Below are 17,588 nucleotides of genomic sequence, written 5' to 3'. Positions count from 1 at the left end.
CCGTGGTGGGTTAGGAGAATTCGGTTTTTTAGCTTTCTCCTAGTCGAGAGTTCTCTTCCATGTTGATGTATTTCTGTTCCCGTTCCTGTACCTCGTTCAAAGATGTTGGGTGCTTCTTGGATATTGAGTGGCTGAGAGGTCCTTCTCTTAGGCCATTGATGAGTCCCATGATGGCCGCTTTTGTTGGAAGACTTTGTATGTCAAAGCATGCGTTGTTGAATCTTTCCATGTAGCTGTGAAGGCTTTTCTGATCTCCTTGTTTAATTCCCAGCAAGCTTGAAGTGTGTTTGGCTTTATCCTTCTGGATGGAGAACCTGGCGAGGAATCTTCTTAACAAGGTCGCCAAACTTGTGATGGATCTTGGAGACAAACTGTCGAAGCACCATATTGCTGTCTTCGTTAGAGTAGTCGGGAAGACTTTGCATCGAATGGCGTCCGATGTGTCGGTGAGGTACATTCTTCTGAAATTACTGAGATGATGGCTTGGATCCAATGTGCCGCCGTACGGGATCATGTCGGGAGCCTTGAAGTCCTTTGGGACTTTAGCTTTCATGATATCTTTGGTGAATGGGTCTTGATCTTTGTAGGGGCTGTCTTCGTGACCGGATCGAGTTGTTTTGGCCTTGAGATCTGCTTCGAGTTTTAGGAGCTTGTCCTTTATTTTAGGAGCTTGTCCTTTAACTCGTGGCATCACCTAACTTCCCTTCGTAGGTCTCTCTCGGCTTCTTGTTGATGTTCCACCTTTTTTTTCGAGTTGCTTTAAGCGATCTTGAAGTGCCTCCATAGCCTCCTCTTTTGGCGAATTCTCGCCTTTGGTGGGTTGAAGAGTATCTTTTGGTGTAGTATCCGCGTCTTTGTGCGGTGTTCTATCCTCTAGATCTGAATCATGGTCGTTGTCATGGTTGTCCGCCATGGTGATGGGATGACTTCCAGGGTCCCCGGCAACGGCGCCAATGTTCCGTTGGTTACCTGAAACTGTAGGTCGATCTCGGACGAGATCTTCTGTACTGGTCGGAGCTGTTGCGTCCGACTTGTTGGACTGGTTGCACTGCTGATCCTTCGTCACCGGAGGGTGGGGGGTACCTGCAAGAGACTCCGATGCTTAAGTTAGCATGGGTATTAAACAGGTTTTATGTGGAATCAGAGTATGAGTTATACCTGGGTGCTCCAGTGTATTTATAATGGTGAGATGTGGCCTCCTGTGGATAAGATAAGTTAGTTATCTTATCTTATCTTTATCTTATCTTTTAAGTGAGGTCATCTTATCTTCAAGGGAACCGCCTTTATCTTTCTGTGCTTTAGCTGTCTTTAGATTTGGGCTGTGTTCCTTCGTTTTGGGCCTGCTTTAGGCTCCTTTGGCGAGTTGACCGAGCTCTTTGAGAAGAGGTCGGGCATTTAGCCGAGCTCTTTGAGAAGAGGTCGGGCATTTAGCCGAGCTCTTTGAGAAGAGGTCGGGCATTTAGCCGAGCTCTAGAAGAGGTCGGATAGTCTGACCTGAAGAGGTCGGTCGGCTTGTCGCTAAACATCCCGGGTCGGACAGGTTGACCCAGGGTATGAACAGGCACAAAATTTCAAGCAGGGGAATAGAGGTGGATAAGGCAAAGGCAGAGGTAATTGAAAAATTACCACTACCTGCCAATGTTAAGGCAATCAGAAGCTTTCTGAAGGTTTATAAAGGATTTTTCAAAAATTGCCAAACCTCTAAGTAATCTGCTAGCTGCTGACACCCCATTTATCTTTGATAATGAGTGCCTGCAAGCATTTGAAACCCTGAAAGCTAAGCTGGTCACAGCACCAGTTATCTCTGCACCAGATTGGACATTGCCATTTGAATTAATGTGTGATGCCAGTGATCATGCCATTGGTGCAGTGTTGGGACAGAGGCATAACAAGCTTTTGCACGTCATTTATTATGCCAGCCGTGTTCTAAATGACGCACAAAAGAACTACACAACCACAGAGAAAGAGTTACTTGCAGTGGTTTATGCCATTGACAAATTTAGATCCTACCTAGTGGGATCAAAGGTGATTGTGTACACTGACCATGCTGCTCTTAAATACTTACTCACAAAACAGGATTCAAAACCCAGGCTTATCAGATGGGTGTTGCTTCTGCAAGAGTTTGATATAAAAATAAGAGACAGAAAAGGGACAGAAAATCAAGTGGCTGATCATCTGTCCCGAATAGAACCAGTAGCTGGGGCGTCCCTCCCTTCTACTGAGATCTCTGAGACTTTCCCAGATGAGCAACTCTTTGCCATTCAGGAAGCTCCATGGTTTGCAGATATGGCAAACTACAAAGTTGTGAGGTTCATACCCAAGGAGTACAGCTATATGCAAAGAAAGAAATTAATTTCAGATGCAAAGTACTACCTCTGGGATGAACCATATCTCTTTAAGAGATGTGCTGACGGAGTGATCCGCAGATGTGTACCCAGAGGAGAAGCACAAAGGATCCTATGGCACTGCCATGGATCACAATATGGAGGACATTTTGGAAGTGAGCGAACAGCCACTAAAGTCCTCCAGTGTGGCTTCTACTGGCCTACTCTCTATAAAGATTCCCGAGAGTTTGTGCGTAACTGTGACAGTTGCCAAAGAGCTGGTAACCTGCCTCACGGATATGCTATGCCTCAACAAGGGATATTAGAGATAGAATTGTTTGATGTATGGGGAATTGACTTCATGGGGCCATTCCCACCATCATATTCAAACACTTACATTCTGGTGGCAGTAGACTATGTATCTAAGTGGGTAGAAGCAATTGCTACACCCACTAATGATACCAAGACCGTGCTAAAATTCCTTCAGAAAAACATCTTCAGCAGATTTGGTGTTCCCAGAATACTAATCAGTGATGGGGGCTCTCATTTCTGCAACAAACAGCTATACTCTGCTATGGTTAGATATGGAATCAGCCATAAAGTGGCAACTCCGTATCATCCACAGACAAATGGGCAAGCAGAAGTCTCTAACAGAGAGCTAAAAAGAATCCTAGAACGGACTGTGATGGCCCGAAGAAAGGATTGGGCAAAGAGCTTGGATGATGCTCTGTGGGCATACAGAACAGCATTCAAGACTCCTATAGGAACCTCTCCATACCAACTGGTATATGGGAAGGCCTGTCATTTGCCTGTGGAACTGGAACATAAAGCCTATTGGGCAACCAGATTCCTAAACATGGATGCTCAGTTAGCTGGTGAGAAAAGACTGCTCCAGCTAAATGAGCTAGAGGAGTTCAGACTCAATGCCTTTGAAAATGCAAAAATTTATAAGGAAAAGGCAAAGAAGTGGCATGACAAGAGATTGTCAACCAGAGTCTTTGAGCCAGGACAAAAAGTTCTGCTCTTCAACTCCAGGCTCAAATTGTTTCCAGGAAAACTCAAATCCCGGTGGAGGGGTCCGTATGTGATTACAGGAGTGTCACCATATGGATATGTTGAGCTTCAGGATATTGATTCTGACAGAAAGTTCATTGTTAATGGACAGAGAATCAAGCATTATCTTGAAGGCAATTTTGAGCAGGAGTGCTCAAAACTGAGACTTGAGTGATTCTCAGTGAAGGTCCAGCTAAAGACAGTAAAGAAGCGCTTGCTGGGAGGCAACCCAGTCATTAGGAGGGTATATGATTAGTTCTTACAGAGGCAAGTATCAAAAATGAAGGAATTCACAGAGTTACAGAAGGATTCAGCTCAAAAAGCAGAGAAAATGAGCTTACTGGCGAAAAAATGCCAGTAAGGGGCATTTTGGGCGTTAAACGCCAGAATGGGTACCATTCTGGGCGTTTAACGCCAGGAATGGTGCCATTTTGGGCGTTAAACGCCAGAATGGGCACCATTCTGGGCGTTTAACGCCAGGTGTGCAGCATTCTGGGCGTTTTGGAAAAACGCCCAGTGACAAAGGAATTCTGGCGTTTAACGCCAGCCAGGGCACCTGGCTGGGCGTTAAACGCCCAAAAGGGGTAGCAAATGGGCGTTAAACGCCAGAATGGGTGCCATTCTGGGCGTTTAACGCCAGTTTGGTGGGGGGACCACAATTTTGTTTTCAATTCAATTTTTTTCAAACTTTCCTTTTCTCACCCATACTTTTCTACAAAATCACACTTCAATCATTCATCATTCACTTTCAAATCTTCAAAAATCAAAACCACTCTTCAAATTTATTTCAAATAAATTACAAACAATGTTCAAAAATTTCACCCTTCTCTCAATTTCTTTCCATATCTTCTCAAATCTCCTTTCAAATTTCTCTCTTCTTTTTCGAAAACTCCCCTCCCCACCTTATAAATACACGTTTGGCTCCCTCATTCCATCACACCATTCGAATTTCCTCTTCCTCCCCCTCTCTTCTCTCTTTTCTTTTGCTTGAGGACAAGCAAACCTCTAAGTTTGGTGTGCTTTTCCGTGATCACTAAGCCAAGATTCATCAAGATCATGGCTCCTAAGGGAAAACAAACCAATTTAAGAGGCAAGAAAGAGACTAATCCAAAGAATCTTTGGAATCAAGAGAAGTTCTTAACCAAAGCACATGAAGACCATTATCACAAAATAATGGGTCTGAGGTCAGTGATCCCGGAAGTAAAATTTGATCTGAAAGAAGATGAATATCCGGGGATCCAAGAGCAAATTCGAAACAGAGGTTGGGAAGTTCCAACCAATCCTGAGACAAAGGTTGGAAGGAACATGGTTCAGGAATTCTACTCAAATCTGTGGCTGACAGATAAGCAGAGAATGACTGGAACCGCTTACCATACCTATAGAACCATGGTCAGAGGAAAAGTTATATACTTCCATCTAGACAAAATAAGAGAAATCTTCAAGTTGCCTCAACTGCAAGATGATCCTGACTCCTTTAATAGGAGGATGGTGAGAGTAGATAAAGGGTTGGATCAAGTTCTAGAGGACATATGCCTCCCTGGAACTAAGTGGATAACCAATTCTAAGGGTGTCCCTAACCAACTCAAGAGGGGAGACCTCAAACCAATTGCAAGAGGTTGGCTAGACTTTATTGGGCGTTCCATATTGCCCACTAGCAACCGTTCTGAGGTCACCATCAAGAGAGCAGTGATGATTCATTGCATTATGCTTGGAAGAGAAGTGGAGGTGCATCATATGATTGCCTGTGAGATCTACACAATTGCAAATAGGAATTCCACTGTAACCAAATTGGCTTACCCAAGCTTGATCTCCTTGCTCTGTAAAAAGGCTGGGGTGAAGATGGAAGCAGATGAATTCATACCCATTGAACATCCAATCACCAAGAAGTCAATGGAAGGAACAAGAGAAGCAGGGGCGTGAAATCCAAGAATTAAAACGCCAAAAGCTCTCCTCTCAAGCTGAGGGAGCATCCACTTCTCAAAGTCAAGGTTGTTGAGTCCTAACTCTGTGAAAACCTCTATCATTAGTAGCCTATGTTTTTACGTTTTTTTTTTATTTTATTTTGTTCTCTATCTTTATTTTCTAGTTTAATCTTATATTTATTTTCTGAGTCTTGTTCTTAATTCATAATTAATAAAATTAAAGTTTATGCCTTAAAGCTATGAATGTCTTATGAATCCATCACCTCTCTTAAAAGAAAAATGCTTTAATCACAAAAGAACAAGAAGTACAGGATTTCGAAATTTATCTCTGAACTTAGTTGAATTAGTTTGATGTGGTGACAATACTTTTTGTTTTCTGAATGAATGCTTGAACAGTGCATATGTCTTTTGAATTTGTTGTTTTGAGAATGTTAAAAATTTGTTGGCTCTTGAAAGAATGAGGAGAAAGAGAACTGTTATTGAGGATCTGAAAAATCATCAAAATTGATTCTTGAAGCAAGAAAAAGCAGTGAATACAAAAAAAAAAAGTTCGAAAAAAAAAGAGAAGAAAGAAAAAGAAAAAAAAAAGAGAGAGAGAAATAAAGTTGTGAACCAAGGCAAAAAGAGTATGCTTAAGAACCCTGGACACCTCTAATTGGGGACTTTAGCAAAGCTGGGTCACAATCTAAAAAGGTTCACCCAATTATGTGTCTGTGGCATGTATGTATCCGGTGGTAATACTGGAAGACAGAGTGCTTTGGGCCACAGCCAAGACTCATACACTAGCTATGTTCAAGAATCATTACACTTAACTAGGAGAATCAATAACACTATCTGAGTTCTGAGTTCTCATAGATGCCAATCATTCCAAACTTCAAAGGATAGAGTGAGATGCCAAAACTGTTCGGAGGCAAAAAGCTACTAGTCCCGCTCATCTAATTGGAGCTATGTTTCCTTGATATTTTGGAGTCTATAGTATATTCTCTTCTTTTTATCCTATTTTGATTTTCAGTTGCTTGGGGACAAGCAACAATTTAAGTTTGGTGTTGTGATGAGCGGATAATTTATACGCTTTTTGGCATTGTTTTTAGTATGTTTTTAGTATCTTTTAGTTAGTTTTTAGTATATTTTTATTAGTTTTTAGTTAAAATTCACTTTTCTGGACTTTACTATGAGTTTTTGTGTTTTTCTGTGATTTCAGGTATTTTCTGACTGAAATTGAAGGTTCTGAGCAAAAATCTGATCCAGAGACTGAAAAGGACTGCAGATGCTGTTGGATTCTGACCTCCCTGCACTCGAAGTGGATTTTCTGGAGCTACAGAAGCCCAATTGGCGCGCTCTCAACGGCATTGGAAATTAGACATCCTGGGCTTTCCAGCAATATATGATAGTCCATACTTTGCCCAAGATTTGATGGCCCAAACCGGCGTGGCAAATCAGCATCAGAAATTCCAGCGTTAAACGCCGGAACTGGAATAAAATTTGGAGTTAAACGCCCAAACTGGCATGAAAGCTGGCGTTTAACTCCAGAAAAGGTCTCTACACGAAATTACTTCATTGCTCAGCCCAAGCACACACCAAGTGGGCCCGGAAGTGGATTTTTCTGTCATTTACTCATTTCTGTAAACCTTAGGATACTAGTTTACTATTTATAGGATCTTTTGACATTGTATCCGTACCTTATGACCTCATGACATTTTTTACACGTTTCTTGTGTACCTTCCACGGCATGAGTCTCTAAACCCCATGGTTGGGGGTGAGGAGCTCTGCTGTGTCTTGATGGATTAATGCAATTACTACTGTTTCTTATTCAATCATGCTTGCTTCCATTCTAAGATATCACTTGCTCTTAACCCGGATGAATGTGATGATCCGTGACACTCATCATCATTCTCAACTATGAACATGTGCCTGACAACCACCTCTGTTCTACCTTAGATTGAGTAGATGTCTCTTGGATTCCTTAACAAGAATCTTCGTGGTATAAGCTAGAACTGATGGCGGCATTCAAGAGAGTCCGGAAGGTCTAAACCTTGTCTGTGGTATTCTGAGTAGGACTCAATGATTGAATGACTGTGACGTGCTTCAAACTCCTGAAGGCGGGGCGTTAGTGACAGACGCCAAAAGAATCACTGGATTCTATTCCGGTCTGATTGAGAACCGACAGATGATTAGCCTATGCTGTGACAGAGCATCAGGGACGTATTTTCACTGAGAGGATGGGAGGTAGCCACTGACAACGGTGAAACCCTACATACAGCTTGCCATGGAAGGAGCCTTGCGTGTTTGATGAAGATGACAGTAGGAAAGCAGAGATTCGGAAGATGGAGCATCTCCAAAGCCTCAGCCTATTCTCCATTACTGCAAAACAAGTAATCATTTCATGTTCTTTTGCTTTTTACAATCAATCCTGATAATTTCTGATATCCTGACTAAGATTTACAAGGTAACCATAGCTTGCTTCAAGCCGACAATCTCCGTGGGATCGACCCTTGCTCACGCAAGGTATTACTTGGACGACCCAGTGCACTTGCTGGTTAGTTGTGCGGGATTGCAAAAGTGTTATTGCAATTTCGTGCACCAAAAGGCATGCTTGCAACTGTCATCAAAGATGAAAGGGCTATCAATCATTAGCAAATTGCTTAGTGGCTTTGCTCTTTTTGAAAAATCTTTGATGAACCTCCTGTAAAAACCAGCATGCCCAAGAAAATTCCTTACTGCTTTCACATTAACAGGTATAGGGAGTTTCTCAATGATTTATATTTTAGCTTTATCAACTTCTATACCTTTGCTTGATACTTTATGCCCAAGAACAATCCCTTCAGGAACCATGAAATGGCATTTCTCCCAATTCAATACCAGATTAGTTTCTTAGCATATTTTCAAAACAAGAGTTAAATGATGCAAGCAAGTGTTAAATGAATTTCCAAAAATAGAAAAATCATCCATGAAGACTTCTAAAAACTTTTCTACCATGTCAGAGAAGATGGAGAGCATACACCTTTGAAAGGTGGCTGGGGCTTTGCATAGCCCAAATGGCATCCTTCTGTAGGCGAAAACTCCAAAAGGACATGTGAATGAGGTCTTTTCTTGGTCCTTGGGATCTAGCACTATCTGATTATACCCGGAATATCCATCCAGGAAGCAATAATAAGCATGGCCTGCCAATCTCTCCAACATCTGATCAATGAAGGGTAGAGGGAAGTGATCTTTCCTTGTAGCATCATTCAGTCTTCTATAATCTATGCACATCATCCATCCAGTCACTGTCCTTGTGGGAATTAACTCATTCTTTTCATTGGAGATGACTGTCATTCCTCCCTTTTTTGGTACAACTTGAACCGGACTCACCCATGAGCTGTCAGAGATTTAAAAGATTATCCCAACATTCCATAGCTTTATCACTTCTTTTTGAACAACCTCCTTCATGGTTGGGTTAAGTCTCCTTTGGGGTTGAACCACAGGTTTTGAATCTTCCTCCAATAGAATTTTATGCATACAAATGGAAGGGCTGATGCCTTTGATATCCTCAATTGTCCAACCCAAGGTTGTCTTGTGAGCTTTTAACACTTCAATCAACTTTGTTTCTTCTTCCATGTTCAGGGAGGAGTTTATGATTACTGGCAGGGCCTCTGCTTCTCCAAGAAACACATATTTGAAGTGAGGAGGGAGAGACTTTAACTCTTATTTTTGCTTCTCCTTTTTCTTGTCTTCAATGGAGATCTCTACCACTTCCTCTTCTTGTTCCTCCTGGTTGTCATCTTCCAGTGACTCCTCCTCTACTTCTTCTTCCTGTTGCTCATGACAATTGGCTTCTAACATTACTTCTACCAACCCTTCTATCATATCCACGTTCATGTGGTTCTCTTGCTCAGGGGGATGTTGCATTAACTTGAAAACATTGATGACCATTTGCTCATTGTTCACCCTGAAGATCATTTCTCCCTTTTCTTACATCGATAGTAGCTCTTGCTGTAGCTAGAAATGGTCTTCCTAATATAATTGAGTTGTTTCCTTCCTCTTCTGTGTCCAGGATCACAAAGTCTGCAGGAAGATGAACTCTCCAACCTTCACTAATAGATTTTCCATAACTCTATTGGGTGTCTTGATTGATCTGTCGGCCATCACCAGTGACATCCTGGTAGGTTTGATTTCTTCTATGGCAAGCTTTCTCATTATTGAGAGGGGCATCAAATTGATACTAGCACCTAGATTGCAAAGAGCTTTCTCTAATGTCATCTTGCCTATGGTGTATGAAACCACAAAGCTCCCTGTGTCTTTGAGCTTTGGTAAGATACCTCTTTGGATCACAGCACTGCATTCTTCAGTGAGCATAGTGGTTTCCTTCTCATGCCAACTTCTCGTTTTATTGATAAGCTCTTTCAAGAACTTTGTATATAGAGGCATCTGCTCTAATGTTTCATCCAGGGGGATATTAATCTCCAACTTCTTGAAGACTTCAAGGAATTTGAGGAAGTGTTGATCCTTGGTCTCCTTGTTGAACCTTTGAGAATATGGCAAAGGAGGTGTGTGAGCCTTTACTCCTTGCCTTTGTTCTTGAGATGATTGCTTTATTACATGCTTCCCTTTCCTTGAATTTTGTGGCTGGTCATTCTTTTCTTTAAGCTTCTCTGGTTCTTTCTTATTTAGTACAGCTTCATCTTCCTCCGTTGGCCTTTTGTCATTGCCCATAAGCTTCTTGTCAGTTTCTTTGTCTTTCACCAAGGTTCTTTCCACTCCACAAGTGTGCTGAAACTGTGCATTTCGCACAATTTTCTTCCACTCGTTCGCATCATCTTCCTTTCTCTCCCTCTACGCGTGCGTGATGAATCTATATTTGACGATATATTTTAGTTTGATTTGAGTGGATTTCATCACATAAACCCACATTTATTCACCTAAATAGCATGCTTTTGATATTTCTTCCTAAATTGTGTCTGAAAGTGAAAACATGCTCTTTGTGCTTAATTTAGCCAATTTTATTCACTTTAATCCCATTTGGTGACTTGATAGTTTTGATGAGTGATTTTAGGTTTTCAAGGCAAGTTTGGGTTGAAGAAGTGAAGAAAGAGCATCCTAAATGGGAGAAATCATGAATAAAATGGAGTTTGGAAGCTACTGCAAAGGTGTGTACGCACAGTGACTCGTGCGTACGCACAACGATGACTTCGTGCAAGGATGCGTATGCACCAAATGTCGTGCGTACGTAAGATGGTAATTTTGCGCAATTGTACATACGCACCGTAGGTCGTGCGTACGCACGACTGCATATGCGTGAGGTCAATAATTTCAAATCACTGGGGGTGATTTTCGGGTCTCCAAAACCCAATCCAACCCATTTTTGAAGCTATTTAAGGCCAAAGTGAAGAGGAATGAAGGGTGGGAGGGACAATTAGGTTTAGGTTTTCTATGCTTTTCTCTTAGCTTCTAGAGAGAGAAGCTCCCCCCTCTTTCTAGAATTAGGTTAGGTTTAGTTAATTTCTCTTTAATTTTAACTTTTAATTCTTGTTTTAGTATAGTTCCATTTATGTTTTCATGCTTTCTTGTTTCTATCTTCTTCATTTCTCTTGTATTTCTTTTATTTTGTCACATTTATGTTTATGGATACTCTTGTTATTTAAATTTCGTTTAATGCAAATTTATGTTTCCATGTCATTTATTGCTTCTTCTAGTTGTTATTGTTTTTTTCATGCTTTGGTAGCTTTTGAATTTATTTTAATGTAATTTAATGTTATTTTATTTTCTTGTACACCAAGTGTTTGATAAAATGCATGGCTTAATTTTCAATTGGTTTTTCTCCACTTTTGGCTTGAAATTTTTTGTTTTGGTGATCCTTGAGTCATTGATGTCCATTCTTGTTTGATGCATTAGAGTAGTTAGTTGATTTGGTCTCCATTGACTCTATGTGACCCCTTAGTGTTGACATAGGACTTATGGATTGAAATCAACTATGCCTATTTGACTTATCCTCGATATTAGGGTTGACTAAGTAGGATTAACTCTTCATAATCATCATATGTTTGTGGTTGATGAGCGGATAATTTGTATACTTTTTGGCATTGTTTTTAGTATGTTTTTAGTAGTTTGAGTTGAGTTTTTAGTATATTTTTATTAGTTTTTAGTTAAAATTCACTTTTCTGGACTTTACTATGAGTTTGTGTGTTTTTCTGTGATTTCAGGTATTTTCTGGCTGAAATTGAGGGACCTGAGCAAAAATCTGATTCAGAGACTAAAAAGGACTGCAGATGCTGTTGGATTCTGACCTCCCTGCACTCGAAGTGGATTTTCTGGAGCTACAGAAGCCCAATTGGCGCGCTCTCAACGGCGTTGGAAAGTAGACATCCTGGGCTTTCCAGCAATATATGATAATCCATACTTTGCCCAAGATTTAATGGCCCAAACCGGCGTTCAAAGTCACCTATAGAAATCCCAGCGTTAAACGCCGGAACTGGCACCTAAATGGGAGTTAAACGCCCAAACTGGCACCAAAATGGGAGTTAAACGCCAAGAAGAGTCTCTACACGAAAATTACTTCATTGCTCAGCCCAAGCACACACCAAGTGGGCCCGGAAGTGGATTTTTATGTCATTTACTCACCTTTGTACACCTTAGGCTACTAGTTTTCTATATATAGAACCTTTTACTATTGTATTATCATCTTGGTAGCTATCTTTGAGTTTTATGCTATCTTAGATCATTTGGGAGGCTGGCCTCACGGCCATGCCTAGACTTTGTCTTATGTATTTTCAACGGTGGAGTTTCTACACACCATAGATTAAGGTGTGGAGCTCTGCTGTACCTCGAGTATTAATGCAATTACTATTGTTCTTCCATTCAATTCCGCTTGTTCTTTTACCAAGATATCACTTGTTCTTCAACATGATGAAGGTGATGATTGACGCCCATCACCATTCTCACCCATGAACAAGGTGACCGACAACCATTCTTGTTCTACAAGCATCTGAGGCTTAGTGAATATCTCTTGGATTCCTGATTGCACGATGCATGGTTGATCGCCTGACAACCGAGTGCTCGCCTGACAAACGAGCCAACCATTCCGTGAGATCAGAGTCTTCGTGGTATAGGCAAGAACTGATGGCGGCATTCAAGAGAATCCGGAAGGTCTAACCTTGTCTGTGGTATTCTGAGTAGGATTCAATGATTGAATGACTGTGACGTGCTTCAAACCTGTAACCTACTGGGCGTTAGTGACAGACGCAAAAGAGTGATTCTATTCCGGTAGGGGAGGGAACCAAACCGGTGATTGGCAGTACTGTGACAGAGTGCGTGCATTAGCTTTCACTGCGCGGATGGGAGGTAGCTGCTGACAACAGTGAAACCCTACATGAGCTTGCCATGGAAAGGAGTAAGAAGGATTGGATGAAGGCAGTAGGAAAGCAGAGAGACGGAAGGGAAGGCATCTTCATATGCTTGTCTGAAGCTCTTACACCAATGATATACATAAGTATCTCTATCTTTATCTTTATGTTATTTTCGTTCATCACCATTATACATTTGAGTCTGCCTGACTGAGATTTACAAGATGACCATAGCTTGCTTCATACCACCAATCTCCGTGGGATCGACCCTTACTCGCGTAAGGTATTACTTGGACGACCCAGTGCACTTGCTGGTTAGTTGTGCGAAGTTGTAGTGATCACAATTTCGTACACCAAGTTTTTGGCGCCGTTGCCGGGGATTGTTCTTGTGTATGGACAACTGACGGTTCATCTTGTTGCTTAGATTAGGTATTATTTTTCTTCAGAGTTCTTAAGAATGAATTCTAGTGTTTCAAGGTGATGTTCTCATCATCACCAAAGCTGATTGATCATCATCAATTTAGCTCTTGAATGCAATGTCCTGCTGAAGCTTAGCTAGCTATGTCTAATTCCTTTAGACTAAAGCTTTAGACTAACATTGCATGATTCCTGGAATTCTCATTAAGAATTTTGATACCTTTATTTTCCTTTTCATATAATTTTCGAAAAATCCAAAAAAATTACAAAATCATAAAAACCAAAAATATTTCTTGTTTAAGTCTAGTGTCTCATTTTAAGTTTGGTGTCAATTGCATGTTTCTGTTCTTACTACATTCATGCATGTGTCTTCATTAATCTTCAAGTTGTTCTTGATGATTTTCTTGTTTTGATCTTTGAATTCTATTGACTTGAGTGTTTTGTTGTTTCTCATATGCATTCTCATTTTGTTAGTGTCAGTAGTGTACAAACTGCTAAGTTTGGTGTCTTGCATGCATTGTTATTTGATTTTAGTTGCATTTTGATTATTCCTCATTATTAAAAATCCAAAAATATTTTTAATTTGTGTCTTTTCAAGTCAATAATACAGAGAATTGAAGATTCAGAACATACTGCAGAGGAATTATACAGAAAAAGCTGGGCATTCAAAAATGCCCAGTGAAGAAGACAGACTGGCGTTTAAACGCCAGCCAGGGTGCCTGGCTGGGCGTTTAACGCCCAAAAGGGTAGTAGTTTGGGCGTTAAACGCCAGAATGTGCACCATTCTGGGCGTTTAACGCCAGGATGGCAAAGGGGGAAGATTTTGTTTTCAAATCAATTTTTTTTCAAGTTTTCAAAGTTTTTCAAAATCAAATCTTTTTCAAATCATATCTTTTCAATCAAATGTTTTCAAAATCAATTTCTTTCCTTTTCAAAAGATACTTACTAACAATTAATGATTTGATTGAACATTTTTTGCCTTTTCTGTTGAGGAAGGTTTTATGTTTGAATCATATCTTTTCTTGTTAGGCAAGTCATTAATTTTTAAAATCATATCTTTTCAAATTGTTTTCAAATCATATCTTTTAAAATTGTTTTCAAATCATATTTTCTCAATCACATTTTTTTAAACCAATCATATCTTCTTAATCACATCTTTTTCAAAATAGTTTTCAATCAAATCTTTTTAACTTCTAATTTCAAAATCTTTTTCAAAAATCACTTGATTTCTTTCCCACTCTTATTTTCGAAAATCAATTAGTGTTTTCAAAAATTTTTCAAAATCTTTTACTTAATTTTCGAAAATTACTTCCCTTCTTCTCACATCCTTCTATTCATGGACTAACACTATTCTTTAATGCAAAATTTGAACTCCATCTTCTTTGATAAGTTCGAATTTTCTACCTCTGTCTTCCATTTTTCTTTTCCTCTGACACCTAAAGGAATCTCTATACTGTGACATAGAGGATTCCATATTTTCTTGTTCTCTTCTCTTTCATATGAGCAGGAGCAGAGACAAAGGCATTCTTGTTGAAGCTGACCCTGAACCCGAAAGGACCTTGAAGAGAAAGCTAAGAGAAGCCAAAGCACAACCCTCTTTAGAGTACCTGACCGAATTCTTCAAAGAAGAAGAACACATGGCAGCCGAAAACAACAACAATGCCAACAATGCAAGGAAGGTGCTGGGTGACTTTACTGCACCTACTCCCGATTTCTATGGGAGAAGCATTTCTATCCCTGCCATTGGAGCAAACAACTTTGAGCTTAAGCCTCAATTAGTTTCTCTAATGCAACAGAATTGCAAGTTCCATGGACTTCCAATGGAAGATCCTCATCAGTTCTTAGCTGAATTCTTGCAAATCTGTGACACAGTCAAGACTAATGGGGTTGACCCTGAGGTCTATAGACTGATGCTATTCCCTTTTGCTGTAAGAGACAGAGCTAGAATATGGTTGGACTCTCAACCTAAAGAAAGCCTGGACTCTTGGGAAAAGCTAGTCAATGCCTTCTTGGCAAAGTTCTTTCCACCTCAAAAATTGAGTAAGCTTAGAGTGGAAGTCCAAACCTTCAGACAGAAGGATGGTGAATCCCTCTATGAAGCTTGGGAAAGATACAAACAATTAATCAGAAGATGTCCCTCAGACATGCTTTCTGAATGGAGCATCATAGGTATTTTCTATGATGGTCTCTCTGAACTATCTAAGATGTCCTTGGATAGCTCTGCTGGAGGATCTCTTCATCTGAAGAAGACGCCTGCAGAAGCTCAAGAATTGATTGAAATGGTTGCAAATAACCAATTCATGTACACTTCTGAAAGGAATCCTGTGAACAATGGGACTAGTCAGAAGAAAGGAGTTCTTGAGATTGACACTCTGAATGCCATATTGGCTCAGAACAAGATATTGACTCAACAAGTCAATTTGATTTCTCAGAGTCTGTATGGAATGCAAAATGCACCAAACAGTACTAAGGATGCTTCATCTGAGGAAGAAGCTTATGATCCTGAGAACCCTTCCATGGAAGAGGTGAATTACCTAGGAGAACCCTATGGAAACACCTATAATTCTTCATGGAGAAATCACCCAAATCTCTCATGGAAGAATCAAGAGAGACCTCAACAAGGTTTCAATAACAATAATGGTGGAAGAAACAGGTTTAGCAATAGCAAGCCTTTTCTATCATCTTCTCAGCAACAGACAGAGAGTTCTAAGCAGAATACTTCTGACTTAGCAACAATGGTCTCTGATCTAATAAAGACCACTCAAAGTTTCATGAATGAAACAAGGTCCTCCATCAGAAATTTGGAAGGACAAGTGGGTCAGCTGGGCAAGAAAGTTACTGAACTCCCTCCTAGCACTCTTCCAAGCAACACAGAAAAAAAATCCAAAAGGAGAGTGCAAAGCCATAACCATGGCCGAATTTGGAGAGGAGGAAAGGGAAGTGAACGCCACTGAGGAAGACCTCAGTGGGCGTGCACCAACCTCCAATGAGTTCCCCAATGAGGAACCATGGGAATCTGAGGCTCAAAATGGGACCATAGAGATTCCATTGGACTTACTTCTGCCATTCATGAGCTCTGATGAGTATTCTTCCTCTGAAGAGGATGAGTATGTCACTGAAGAGCAAGTTGCTAAATACCTTGGAGCAATCATGAAGCTAAATGACAAGTTATTTGGAAATGAGACTTGGGAGGATGAACCTCCCTTGCTCACCAAAGAACTGGATGACTTGTCTAGGCAGAAACTGCCTCAAAAGAGGCAAGATCCTGGGAAGTTTTCTATACCTTGTACCATAGGCACTGTTCCGAGGGTTACCTGAAACGTGGAGCTCGGTCGTCTGGCAAGGACCCGAGGTGGGGGTTTCCGTGACCCGAGCTTGATGCGCTGAGCGGCGGGTGGTTGTACCTGCAATGACACTCCGATGCTTAAGTTAGCATGGGTCCAAGCAGATATGTGTAGAATATAGAATGTGTGTTATACCTGGGTGCTCCAGTGTATTTATAGTAGTTGGTCGTGATCTTCCCTGGATAAGATATTCTTATCTTATCTTATCTTTTGGGGGTTTTATCCCTATCTTTGTGGAACCGCCTTTCCCAGGCCTTTTCGGCCTTTAGGTTTTTGGGCTTCGTTCCTTTTGATGGGCCTTCTTAGCTTATTTGTCCGAGGTCCGACCTCAGGCGTGGGCCTTGGGACGAGGTCGGACCTTCTATGAACTTACCGAGTTTGGGGAGCTCGGTCAGGGTATGAACAGTGCCCCTACCCGAGTTCATCCTTTTTGAGAGGTCGAGCTCGGGCATAGTAGTTTTTTTTCAAAATTTGAAAATGGCCGTTTCAGCATTTATTGCTTTTTACCGTTTCTCCTCGATTTCCGTTCGGGCTCTGTGAAGGCATTATTTATTTGCCCCTTTCCTCATTTTCTTCGTTTATTCTGTTCCCTTTTCCGTTTTTTTCGCCATCTCTCCTTCGAGCACCGCTCCTTCTTTCTTTTTGTTCTTCTTCTCCGATTCTTTCTGTGCGTTTTTCTGGGGTTTCTTCTGCGCCGCCTGTTTCTCCTTGCTGTTGGAACTCGTCGTTCTCTTTCTTTCCAGGTTCGTTCTCGTCTCTTTTTCTTTTTGTGTACATATGCTTCTGTTCTTTTGTGTGGCTCTTTTGTCTGTTTCTTTTTCTCTGTGCCTGGGTTGCCCCGAAAAGAGGCGCCGCCATTGCTTTGTTGTTTGTACATGGGGGGGCTCTTTTTTGTTTTCTGGTATTTTGCTCCAGGTTGCTGTATTTTCTTCTAAAAGATCTTTGTTTCTTGCTTTTGCTGAATGGGTTTTTGCTGTCTGCCTTTATGTGATTTTTGTTTTGCTGTTTGTACTCTTCTTTGTAGGCAAGATTTTTATGTCTCGAAAGGTTCTTCAAGCAATGTCGACCAATATTCCGAGTGGTCTTGGTTGGGTAGATCCTGTTCCTCTAAAAGTCCCTTCTGTGGTAGATTCTAAGTATTTAGCTAGGTTTCGTAGGCAATGTAGTATATGTGAAGATAGAGAGTCTGAGAGGGATTATGAGCTAGTA

At 40.8% G+C, this 17,588-nt stretch overlaps 1 protein-coding gene and 1 non-coding gene across 2 annotated transcripts; both read right to left on the bottom strand.

Moving 5' to 3' along the window:
• Positions 1–9,334: 9,334 nt before the first annotated feature.
• LOC130974988 (uncharacterized) lies at positions 9,335–9,991 on the bottom strand. The gene has a single exon (XM_057899823.1). It carries the CDS (start codon positions 9,989–9,991, stop codon positions 9,335–9,337), a length of 657 nt encoding a protein of 218 aa, XP_057755806.1.
• A 5,086-nt stretch (positions 9,992–15,077) lies between these two features.
• Positions 15,078–15,185, bottom strand: LOC130977426 (small nucleolar RNA R71). The gene has a single exon (XR_009085116.1). It is a non-coding gene; the product is annotated as a small nucleolar RNA R71 (small nucleolar RNA).
• Positions 15,186–17,588: the final 2,403 nt, after the last annotated feature.

This window comes from Arachis stenosperma, chromosome 4 (assembly GCF_014773155.1).
Source record: "Arachis stenosperma cultivar V10309 chromosome 4, arast.V10309.gnm1.PFL2, whole genome shotgun sequence".
Lineage (NCBI taxonomy): Eukaryota > Viridiplantae > Streptophyta > Magnoliopsida > Fabales > Fabaceae > Arachis > Arachis stenosperma.
This window is presented reverse-complemented; position numbering and strand designations above follow the sequence as displayed.

Excerpts from the sequence above, each read along its gene's own strand:
- LOC130974988 (XM_057899823.1), bottom strand. The coding sequence starts at position 9,991 with ATGGGCAATGACAAAAGGCCAACGGAGGAAGATGAAGCTGTACTAAAT.